This window comes from Spathaspora passalidarum, assembly GCF_000223485.1.
Source record: "Spathaspora passalidarum NRRL Y-27907 unplaced genomic scaffold SPAPAscaffold_8, whole genome shotgun sequence".
NCBI classification, from domain to species: Eukaryota; Fungi; Ascomycota; class Pichiomycetes; order Serinales; family Debaryomycetaceae; genus Spathaspora; species Spathaspora passalidarum.
In genome coordinates this window covers 501,610-513,976 of record NW_006767432.1, presented here as the reverse complement: position 1 = coordinate 513,976, position 12,367 = coordinate 501,610, and the positions used below count along the sequence as shown (strand labels likewise).

Genomic DNA, 12,367 nt, shown 5'->3' with positions numbered 1-12,367 from the left:
GGCAATAGGAATTCGGAGATATATTAATTGAAAAAAATAATGGTATTTCCGACAATTCTCGGTGATAAACAAGGAGGGCGGAAATTTAACGGGTCTTACAATTTTGCCCGTTAACCGCACTTAATATGCACAGCCCACATAATATCAAAAAAAAGAAATGTTGCAACATTTTGATCTAGCCACACCCCTCCTCACCTCAAATTGAACTGCGCCGCGTTAATTAATTTACCATAAAGTATCATCAAACTTTCATCTAGTTTACGAATATTGTGTGTGTGTGTGTGTTTGAACAATGAACCGTAGTAACCGTTGGTGCTTATGAACCCCACATCTAAAACTAAAGTTTGAACATGCCATGTTTGCCCCGGTAGATCCTGCATTCTTTTTGTCATTACTATTATAAATAGACACGACGATCTTCAATTCTTACTAATGATCTAATATTATTATTATTATATATTTTGTAAATCAAATTCCTATAAAAGAAAATCAATAATTCATAATGTCTTCTGCTGCTATACCAAAAGGACCTCCACCACCATACTCAGAAGAAACACAAACAGATATCAAAACTCATCAACCACTTCAAACTAATCAAGATTCCAATAAAAGTTCTAATCAAACTGAAAACAAGAAATCATGCCCCTGGTCGATTCTAAAACGAAAAAGAACTCTCATGGCTATGGGTGGAGTATACTGGTGGCCAATGGGAGGCTGTTGTTGTCACAAGAAAAGGAATTCCAGAAAGAATTCTTCTTCCGGTTGATTAAGCTGTTGTTTTCTTGAAACAATGATTATGGTAAATTGACGTTACGGTGAATATCCATTTTGCAGCTGGTTTTTACTGTACTAGGTTATAGTTTACAGGTTTGCTTTACATTTTTGCAGGTTTGTCGATACTAGGTCAGGTGACAAAATTCCTGCATACTGTCCACTGTTGAACTTTTTTTTTTTCCTTCTCTGTGTTTAGCTTAGGCAGAAATTTTTCACTGAGATTGTATCAAAATTTTTTTAAACCACTCTTCGTTTTTCTTTCTCTTCTTCTTCTCTCCTTTCTATATACAAATAAGATAATTATACAAAATGGTATGTGGAAACATGATATACGAGTTGTACCTTGATGTAACAAGTTGTACAAACCCAGTGATAATAACAGGATATACTAACTCTCATTCTTCAGGACGCTAAAACTCCAGTTACTTTAGCCAAAGTTATCAAGGTCTTAGGTAGAACCGGTTCCAGAGGTGGTGTCACCCAAGTCAGAGTTGAATTCTTAGAAGATGCTTCCAGAACTATCGTCAGAAACGTCAAGGGTCCAGTCAGAGAAAACGACATCTTATGTTTGATGGAATCTGAAAGAGAAGCTAGAAGATTACGTTAAGAAAGCTATACAATTCCAACGACTACTATATTATCACATTTTATAAAACAAAATCATTTTATGTATCTTGGGTTTCTTTAAAAGGCTTTTTAAGAATCGAATAGTTTCATTTTAATATAATATTATCATTTTGAAAATTGTGGAAATCCAAAGTATATTTTTCCAGTGATATACATCAACAATGAAGAGATAGGAACTACCTTGCAAACCACATACCATTCGAAATGAACAGAAGCAATGAACACGATAAGCAGGCAATAGTCCATCTTTAAATTGTTGTAGGATTTTTGTAGTTGTAGATAATTTTACTCTGAGTGCGCACGTGAAGCACGTGCAAACTTTTTTTTGTTAGGACTGAAACCCTAAATCAACAAAACCTCCATTCTTCTGTGTCGCGAAGTTTTCCAGAACATCCATTCTTCTATGTCGCGACAAAATGTTTATTTTGTTTGTGACGTTGGATTCGCACCAGCAGTATGTCGATTGAATTAATAGTTGATGTTGAAATGCTCATCAACAACGGGAGATTCGTAGTACAATCAATCGAATATATTATAGAAAAATGTCCGATTTAGAAGATGACTTGTTGGCATTGGCCGGAGGAGATGATGGTTATGACTCTGATGAAGCCATTTCCTCCAGCAAACGTAGACCAAGAGGAAGTGATGATGAAGATAGTGATGATCAGGTATTGTCCAAACGAAGAAGAGCAGACACTTCAGAAGGTGAATATGCCGATGAAGGAGACGAAGAAGATGATGAGGAAGAAGAAGATGATGATGAAGAGGAGGAAGAAGAGGAACAAGAGTTGATCAATCCATATCCTCTCGAAGGTAAATATAAAAATGAACAAGATCGAGAGGAATTGGAATCAATGGATGATTTCAAGAGAGAACAGATAATTTTCGAACGTACCCAAGAAATGGAACGTTATAATGAAAAGAAGTATTTGCAAGAAAGAATGAGAAAACAACGTAGATTGAAGGAAGCTAAACCGTCAAGAGCATCTACTCGTGTCAAGACGTCAATTAAACCTGACAAGAGAGATAAATTGTCAGAATTAAAGAAGCAACGTGAACAACATTCCAGAAGACAAACAAGAAAAAGAGAGGAACTATATGAAGAAAAGCTGGAAGAGGAACTGGACGATGAAGAAGTTGAAGAAGAGGAAGAATACAGTGATTATGATGCCGAAACTGTTACTTGGGGTGGTGCATCCAGGTCTAAACCCAAGAGATCAACAGAATTGGCCAAGATTGATGATATTAATCGTATTAAAATTGGTAGATCCATTTTAATACAATACTGTTTCTATTCGGGATTCAATGATGTTGTATTGGACACATTTGCCAAAATTAATCTTGGGATGGACAAGAGAACAAGAAGACCATTATACAGAATGGTTAAGATAAGCGATGTGAAATCAATTCCAGAAAAGTCATACAGATTAAATAATTCCAATTGTGATTTATTCTTGACTGTCAGTCAAAATCGTCAACAAACCAAAGATTTCCCTATTAGCGTGTTTTCAGATTCTCCAATTTCCCAAGATGAGTTCAACAGATATTTAGACGAATTGAAGAAAACCAATGAATCAATTGATTATTTGGACGACGTGAATGATAAATTTGAACAATTGCAACAATTCTTCAACAAGGGTATGTCTGACAAGGATATCAATGAAATGCTTGCACGTAAAAAGAAATTGCAAGATCAAAAGGGAATTTCAGGTTACGATGCCGTGGCTACCAAAGCTAAGTTAATGGATGAATTGAAGATTGCTAAGCAACAGGGCCATACTACCAAGGTCCGTGATTTGATTAACAGGTTGAAAAATATTGATTCAATTTTGAATGAACAAACCAATTCGAATGCTGGCTCAGACTCATACAGTTCAATGTCCAAGATTAATGAACGTAATAGAAAACTTAACCAAACAAACATTAGAAAGGCCGAAATTAAATCAAGAAACATTGGCCAAGTCACCGATGATGGAGATCCATTCTCGAGATTGAAGACGGTCACCAGAATGTTTTATCAAGAAATCATCAACGAGGAGAACGAAAAGGCTTTGAAGGAAGCAAATTATCAACAATTGTTGGAAGAAAAGACGAAACAGGAGGAAAAGATTGCTCTGTCTACCTATAGAGATTTAGGAGAGATGGATAAGTTGATCAAGGGTCTTGACCTTGAGCTTGAAGTAGCTTGGTGATGCCATTCTGCAGAAACAGTTAAAGGCTTGTATAGTATGTATAGGAATGTAAGTATTTCGCTTTAAGCATTGCTTACTAATTATTGCAGCAAAGTCCGAATTTTGCAACTCTTTGTGTTTCATGTCTGCGGAGTCTGAAAGGGATGCATACTTGTTTTGGTTACAGAGCAATATTAGTAAGAGAGACAACTGGTCCGGGTAATCGTGACCATTGCGGAATTGGACTCCGATCAAACTTGAAAAAAAAAGAAATCACCCGTTTTATACGAAACGACGAGCGATATCGGACGTTTTCATCTCACACAGTAGAAAAACAATTTCACGGGTAAAATTAAGGTTGAAGTGGAAGAAATACAAAGTAGAGGTTGCTACTTTTCAAAAATGTTGCTACATTGAGCAATTCAAAAACGTACTCGCATAACTAACGGTTTGCAACAATTGAGGTAATGCTTCTACTTTCTCAAATGTTGCTCATGTACAATAGAAAGCGTGGGCTCTCTCTCTCTTTCTCGCGAAACCGGGATTTTATTTCCTAATCGGGTCGGAACGGATATCCTATTGGCGGGCGGATATTCATACACCTGCATACAGTCTGTGTGTATTAGTAAGAAAAAAAATGCTTTGTGTGCAATAAACTCAACACAATGAAAATCCTGACTCAGAATTTTCTTTTTATTTTTTTATTTTTTTTTTCTCCTCTTCGTTTCGGTATTCATATGAAGACAAATTTCTCCTTAAAAATTTATCACTCTTTCTAATTATACACCAGTTGAAAAGTTAGTTAAAAGTGCAAGATGAACTTTGAACCTACCGATTATTTACAAAACTTGAATCTAGAATTCGATTCGCAATTTGTTTCCCCAAATATCAACCAACAACAATTGGACCATGATTTAGATTTGTTCTCCCTGGCAAACCATTTCTTCTCACTTGATGTATTGGGAAATGACAATATCGTCCCAGTCAAGTCAGAAGTTACTGATCCGGTCTTGTTGCCACATCAACCTCAACAACAACAAACTCAACAACAACAACAACAACAACCAATACTGTCACAACAACCAGACTATTCCTTCTTAAACTTCGACATTAATACCCAAGCTAGAATTTCTTCTGACGTCGACCATGAGTTCAAGAAACCACAAAAGAGATCTATCTCGGAAGTCAACACTCCAATGTCTACCTTCTCTGATGAATCAGCCACCGGTGCTGCCTCTGAAGACAAGAGAAAGAGAAACACCGCTGCTTCCGCCAGATTTAGAATCAAGAAGAAGTTGAAGGAACAAGAGATGGAAAAGAGATCCAAGGAATTGGAAGAGAAGGTTGTCATGTTGGAAAAGAAGTTGAAGCAATTGGAAATGGAAAACAAGTGCCTCAAGAATATGATTTTGCAACAAAACGAACAAAAGAACGAAGACTTGTTGAAGAGCATAAAAGAGAGAAGTATATTGGATTCCAAATCTATATTTCAATACACCAAATGATAAAGGGATATCCAAAAAATAAATGAACTTTTATAATTAAGGGAAAGATTACCTTTTAGTTAAAATCCAACTTTTAACTAAGAGTGATGACGACGGAAGTAGTGGGGAAAATAGATGACAATGAGAGGTAGATTGTCCATGACGTTATGATAGACAGAAACAGTGGTGAGGAGGTCAAGTTAAATGCTTGATTTTCTGGCAATTCAATTCAATGATCCAACTCTTTGAATTAGAATATCCTTAGACAAAAACAATAAGTGAAGCTTTGTTCATTTTATTATTATTAATCCTTTTGTACATATTAATATTTGGGTGTGGGTATTTTTTTATTTTTATTTTTATTATTATTACCAGAGACATTTAACGGAGACTAACAAGCATAGGAACGTGAAGAAGTTTCTTAATTTATTTTTATATATTTTCAATTCTTCAACAGGAAAAAGCAAAAAAGAGATATTTTAGTTTTAAAGCTCAGGAGTGAAAAAGAGTGACGATGATGAACGTGGATGATTCAAACATATACTGTGTGTATATGATTTGATTTGAAAAAAAATTTTTTTTATTACATCTATATATATATTGAATTGATTTCCAACAAATCAAACATAAAAAACGTATTTAGCTTGGTTTAATATAAATCACTATTTCAAAAATAGAAACATCCTCAAACATGCGAAAGAACTTCCAATCTAATTCATCATCAAAGGGGAACTTGGAACGGTGTATAGTTTACGATCCAGCCCCACGCGATATGAAAAAGTGACTCATTGCCGGGTAAACAGCTAACCAATCGTACTTAGATTTACATCGTTGTTCCGTGTTGTTTGCAATTGGACCAAATCTTATTTCCTGTTTTGATCTTGCAAATCGTATGATTAAGTAAAATTCCCCCCTTCCCCCCCCCCTTGCACATCGGGTTACGTAAGGGCGCACCAATGCAGCATTACCTTAACAGTATCCATTTTAGTAAGGCGGGACTTGAAAAGCAATTCGGCGTAAGAATAGAAAATTCTCGCCGAGAGTAGCGACAAGGTAGAACTCCATGTGAAGAAACGTAAACAGCGAATATCGGCAGACCGGAGGGAAATGATACATTTCGTAACAGATTTGCCTTACCATAGATTTACACTACCTCCCCTCCTCTCCCCCTTTGTGCTTTATACGCATACAGAGGACTAATTTCCATTCGTTGAACTCGTCAAGTCTTTGATCTTCTTTCAGTATCTCTTGTACTGCTTCTTCTCTTCTACCAGATCTATATTCATTTGTCAGGTTGACTCAATTTCATTTATTTTTAAGAGCCCATAGAAGCCTTCAAAAAATAAAGCTTAGCCTACAAGAATCCCACCAAAAAATCTCTCCAAATCCAAGTTTCGTACTAACTCGCCACTCGCGTACAAGTTGCAATAGGGTTGTCTAAGTATTACACAATACTTTGTCTCTGACTATACTGTCATCACATCCTAGTTGAAATCTCCAGTAGTTCCTTATATTCCTTAAACAAGCAACTTTTTGAGAGGTCAAATTTCAAAGCCCAAAAAAAAAGGAATAGGAGAGAGTGACAACAGACAACCATAACTAACCAGCAGATTATATATGGCCACCACAACGAGCCATGTCCAACCAATCCACCCCTAGGATTCAAACTCCCATCCAAGATGAGGATGTACTATTCTATAAACCAATCTTTGAATCTACCCCGTTGCTGCATCAGCCATCTGAGAGGTCATTATCACCCCGCGAAATACCTGATCAATCAAAGCTGCGAAACGGACCACCCCCACAGCTGAATTCCCTAGTTCTGATAGCTGAAATCTCACCTGCAACATCTAATCGTTCAATCGCATCCCCAGTTCCAATCCATTCTCCTCAAAGACTTCCCATTTCGTTGGATGTGTCAGCAACTACTAGCATAGCTGCTGTGCAACGTGAAACAACCCCCAGTGAAAGTTTACATATACAACAAAAACTACAGGGACTCTCCTCACACGTTGGAACTTCACCCTCACATTCCCCTCCACCATCTCCAAACTCTCCAAACTCACCTACTGCTGCACACAGACCTATAGGTTCAATCGAAGAACAAATCGATCTCAGATTAGCATCGTCAAACAACCCCACAATTGTTATGGAACTTGATTTGGATGGGAACATACGATATATCAGTAAAAGCTGGGAATATATAGTAGGAACAAACATCCGCAAGATTATCAATTGTCCAATTTCAAAAATCATCATTGGGAATAATGATGATGATTTCAAAGTGTTCAATAATGCCATTGATCAAATGATCAAAGATGACGGTAGTTATAAAGTAAAGTTTATAACTGCAACCAATAATGCTCCTCGCATGGAACCAAGTGAACTGATGAAACAAGAACAAGAAATGTATAATGATTTGAAACGACTTCTAAGTAGACCTGGAGACTTAGATAACGATAATCAGCAAGAAATTAATATGACGCCTCCGAATTCGGCAGTGGAATCTGAAGCTGAATCCGAAATTGAATTACCTGTGGAAGACTATATTCCAGGCTATATAAGAACTGGTTCAAGAGCCATTAAAATCCAGGATGGAGCTGAACAAAGCAGTCTAGGCTCACAAGAAGATACATTAAGTCAGCTAAGCTCAACTTTATCAAACGATGGGGGTATAATAGAATTAGAAGCCCAAGGTATATTAATTCACGATGCCAAGACAAACTTACCTAGTCATTCCATGTGGACAATCAGACCATTTCAACACATTGATTTGGACTTGACTTTACCTAATGCTTTGATAGATTTACTAGGGTTTGGGTCAGAGATATTCGAAGGATATTTACTTAATTTAAAAGAGTTGGCTATCATTGATGAGGAATCAGTGCCACAACCCAAGACTGTTTTATGTAGGATTTGTGAAGCATATTTCCCTGCATGGTTTATTGAGAAACATTCTGATTTGTGTATTTTGGAACATCGAGCCAAGGAAAACTTACAACAATGTCATGATGCTATAAGTGAACAAAGAGACTTGGTCCTTAAGATTATCGAGAGTTTAGCACAGCAACATGCACGTCTGCAACTGGGTAGCCAGCAATCATCATCAGAATCAATATCTCCAACATCCTCGATTTCTACCCTTTCGTCATCGTCTTCATTGTCATCCTCAGAAACTCCCTCACCTGTGATTTATGATTATAAAGGGATTCCATTACCTATTGTTGGAGATATTGCAAATGCGTCACCAAGTTTAGCTAATCAAGTATTGACCAAGAATTTCCAAGCCAGGAGCGGAAGTTTAATTCAGTCGAGAAAGTTTCCATTTGGGATACTTCAAAAAGTAGTTGATATATGCGATGATGCATTACTAGTGAACCCACCATCAAATAATGAAGAACATGTTCTTGAGTTTTCGCCCAGCTCAGAAAAAGCATTGAACAATGTCATTGCTAGGCCAATCCTAGAAACATCAGATTTTGCAATCAAACAAATCATTGAGGATACACAAGCGTTAATTGATAATAAAATGGACACACTTTCTCGATTGATTTCGATTTTGCAATACATGGATAAGATAAACAAGGAAGTAGATGATTTAGTATTGAAAACAGTTCGAGAAACAGTGACAAAGATAAAAGAACAAACCATTAGTGAGATTGACCAAGAGCCGCCTAGAGTATCTACTCCTGATATCATTCATTTAGATCAATCGCTGACTATGCCTTTACGTCCTCTACCAGTTCCAGTATCAAACCACATCATTCAAGCACCTAGACCATCGAAAAGTAGAGCAAGTCCTGCCTCAGAGTTATTCCTGCTGCCATTTGAAAGCGTTGTTACACCAAGAGATATATTGCTTAGTAGAGAGCATTCAAAACGACACAGTGAGAGTAATCATTCCGTGTCCTCCGCATCACCCATGTCAATTAGTCATCCAAGTTCTAAGTTGGGCCATCATCACTCAGATCACTCACTGAGGAACAATTCACGGGACTTGTTGGAATCAATTCAAAATCTAGACCTATCCAAGAAATCTTCAGAAAACAATTCATCCTTCTCATCACCACGAAGACATTTATCACCTGCTCCATATGTTGAAAAGCTGAATTTAACAAGTTTGCAAAAGAACACAGCTAGTTCGAGATACACTCCAGTATCGTCACCTATGATTACTCACGATGAAGGAGGTGATCATAAAAAGATCACTAAGCTATCACTAACAACCACCGACGCATATGGATCGACAATGCCAATAACACCTCAACTGGTATCAATGCAAAAGATGACGGCACCATTGTCGCCATTGTTAGTTTCTTCAACCGCGCTGTCAAAACCTATCAGTGGAGGAGGAGTTCGTGATTATGAAGTGATCAAACCCATTAGTAAAGGTGCATTTGGGTCCGTTTTTCTTGCTAAACGCAAGCTTACGGGTGACTATGTAGCCATTAAATGTTTAAGGAAACGAGATATGATTGCCAAGAATCAAGTTCTTAATGTGAAGTCTGAGCGGGCGGTAATGATGCGACAAACTGATTCGCCTTATGTTGCTCAATTGTATTGTAGTTTCCAATCTCGTGACTATCTTTATTTAGTGATGGAATTTTTGATTGGTGGTGATTGTGCTATGTTGATTAAGAATTTAGAAGTTGTTGGTTTGGAATGGTCCGCGAGGTATATTGCGGAGATCATTGTTGGAGTTGATGACTTGCACAAGCGAGGTATTATTCATCGTGATTTAAAACCAGATAATATTTTAATTGATAAAGATGGGCATTTGAAATTGACGGATTTTGGGTTATCTAGATTAGGGGTTGTTGGAAGACAAAATACCCATAGAAAGAGTAGCACTAATGATCAAGGAATTGAATTATTTAGAAGCACTTTGAGTGTGGAACCCGGTTTACATGAATTCCATCATAAGAGAACAAGTTCAGGAACTCCATTTACGTTGTCCCCAACTATTGAACATGCTAAATTGAACACTATTAATAATCTCAACACCATAAATAATATACAGCAGCAGCATGCATTACAGCATCAACTAAGTTCACCAACATTATCATTCATGGAAGCATTTAGTGGAACATCTCCTTCAACACCAGGTCTGCTGACATTGGCTACTCCTATAGGACCAATATTCCCCTTGCCTGCACCTCCACCACCAGGGGCCTCACATTCAGGGTCGCTCTCAAACATATTTCCTCACAGAAGCTCGTTATTGAAGGGTCGTTCGAATTCTAGTGGCTTGGATTCTCCGGTATTGAAACCAATTATTCCTCGCACGTCCTCAGAGTCATCATTTGCTATCCTTGATGAAGATTACAGCCACGGAGGAACAGGATCAGGTTCTTCTTCGTCCGCTACAGGGTTTGGACCCATTACAACAATGGGAAACCAAACTGGGGTCAATTATGCATTATACGATCCTCAAAATGAGCACGAATTCAAGAAGTTTGTAGGTACCCCCGATTATTTGGCTCCAGAAACTATTGAAGGTATAGGACAAAGTGAAGCGTCTGATTGGTGGTCGATTGGATGCATCTTGTTTGAGTTTTTATATGGATATCCCCCATTTCATGCTGACACTCCCGATCAAGTATTCCGGAATATTCTTGAGTGTAAAATCGATTGGCCCGGATTACCACCTGAAGAAGATTTGAATTTTTGTTCACCGGAGGCCAAGGATTTGATTATTAAATTATTAACTCTAGATCCCCATGAGAGATTGGGGTATCATGGTGCCGAGGAGATCAAGTCACATCCATTCTTTAAGGATATTCATTGGGACACGTTATTTGAAGAACCAGCTCCATTTGTACCTATTGTTGATGACCCTGCCCTGACTGATTATTTCGATCCTCGTGGTGTGGGCGTGGTTCAATTCCCTAAGGATGATTCCGACACCGATGATAACAAAAGTGATGTTGAACGTGAAGGCGGAACTTTTGGTGATGTGGTTCATCGAAGTAGTATAAATACCAATAATAGTGGTGAATCCCCTGGTGGGTCGTTTTCGGTTCCAGGAACGGGACATAGTGGTGGTAGTAGTGGTAGTGCTGGAATAGGGATTCAATTCAAGAAAGAGAGAAGAAGCAGTCGATTAGCTGATCCAGGTGAATTTGGATCGTTCCATTTCAGAAACTTGTCAGTTTTGGAAAAGCAGAACAAAGATGTGATTAATAGGTTAAAAACAGAACATTTGGAACATCGGAATAGTTTTTCGTCAAGTTCATCTGATTCACCCAAGTTACGCTCCCGAGGGTTCTCCTTTGGCGGTATTGGCAGTGGTGGCACTGTTCCAGGATCAGTATCAGGTAGTATTGGGTCGGGTTCCGGTGTTATGTCAGGAAGTCCATTCAAGAGACCGGTGTCACCATCAACTCCTCATTCATTAAGTCTCGGTTCTCCTGCAGGTGCTCCAGGTGGTGGTAGTGTAAGATCAGCTCTGCCTAATCGAATATTTGATTCACCTGTCACCGGAGGCAATGTAGGAGTGGGAAGACAAGAAAGAATTGCATCTGCTGTAAGTACGTACTCCCTGGGTGATGAAGGTATGGCTGGAAGTGCGAATGGCAGTGGAAGTGAAGAGAAGTTGAGATCTTCAAGTATGGCTATCAGCAAACATTCTTCATTACTTCGAGATTTGAATTCACCATTGACTTCCGATAATGAAGAAAGTTCTAACGCCTTGTTCCGGGTGCAACAACGTAGAAAACGAGAGAATTCAAGAATGGATAATGATTCTATTTCAATAGCGAATGAATTGGATGTTCTTTATTGTGAACCTATCCTGGTTGTTCGCCATAGTGTGGTTAAGTTACTTGAACGCGCAGGATGTATTGTTGTATCTATAACTGATGGTGAGGAGTTGGTTAAAAGAGCCACATCTCGTGTTAAATTCGATTTGATATTCACAGCATTGAAATTACCTCACGTAGAAGCTATTGACGGGGTTAAATTAATCAAGTTTACAACGGGGAAGAACTCCCAGAGTCCAATTGTGGCCGTGACTGGATTCCCTGAAGAAGCTAAGGAATCGGGTGTTTTCGATTATATAATTACCAAGCCGGTTGATTTTGACCAGGTGCAAAGATGTATTAATAAGTTCACTAACGAAGTGGCCATATTGGATGAGTAGAGATGGTATTTAGCATAGTTAATATATGTAATGAAGTATGAGAAATGTGTATACTGTACCCCCTATAAAGACTTAGTAAGTGAAATCTGGGGTTCCTGAGATTGCAAAGTTGTTAAATGCGGAGAGATGTAACAAGGATATGTATGTTATCAATGATGTTATTTAGAGAA

At 38.0% G+C, this 12,367-nt stretch overlaps 5 protein-coding genes across 5 annotated transcripts; all 5 read left to right on the top strand. All coding sequences in view use genetic code 12, as the record gives it.

Moving 5' to 3' along the window:
* Nucleotides 1–251: 251 nt before the first annotated feature.
* SPAPADRAFT_63711 (uncharacterized protein) lies at nt 252–1,078 on the top strand (the record flags this gene model as incomplete). The annotated part of the gene is made up of 1 exon (XM_007377791.1): nt 252–1,078. One exon carries the CDS (start codon nt 503–505, stop codon nt 764–766), a length of 264 nt encoding a protein of 87 aa, XP_007377853.1.
* Nucleotides 1,014–1,637, top strand: RPS28B (40S ribosomal protein eS28; the record flags this gene model as incomplete). Its single annotated transcript, XM_007377790.1, has 2 exons — nt 1,014–1,086; nt 1,181–1,637. The coding sequence occupies 2 exons, from the start codon at nt 1,084–1,086 to the stop codon at nt 1,379–1,381; spliced, it is 204 nt and encodes a 67-aa protein (XP_007377852.1).
* A 942-nt stretch (nt 1,638–2,579) lies between these two features.
* Nucleotides 2,580–3,671, top strand: RTF1 (Rtf1p; the record flags this gene model as incomplete). The annotated part of the gene is made up of 1 exon (XM_007377789.1): nt 2,580–3,671. One exon carries the CDS (start codon nt 2,781–2,783, stop codon nt 3,591–3,593), a length of 813 nt encoding a protein of 270 aa, XP_007377851.1.
* A 716-nt stretch (nt 3,672–4,387) lies between these two features.
* On the top strand, nt 4,388–5,077 carry MET28 (Met28p; the record flags this gene model as incomplete). Its single annotated transcript, XM_007377788.1, has 1 exon — nt 4,388–5,077. One exon carries the CDS (start codon nt 4,388–4,390, stop codon nt 5,075–5,077), a length of 690 nt encoding a protein of 229 aa, XP_007377850.1.
* A 1,615-nt stretch (nt 5,078–6,692) lies between these two features.
* On the top strand, nt 6,693–12,197 carry RIM15 (protein kinase; the record flags this gene model as incomplete). The annotated part of the gene is made up of 2 exons (XM_007377787.1): nt 6,693–6,912; nt 7,147–12,197. The coding sequence occupies 2 exons, from the start codon at nt 6,693–6,695 to the stop codon at nt 12,195–12,197; spliced, it is 5,271 nt and encodes a 1,756-aa protein (XP_007377849.1).
* Nucleotides 12,198–12,367: the final 170 nt, after the last annotated feature.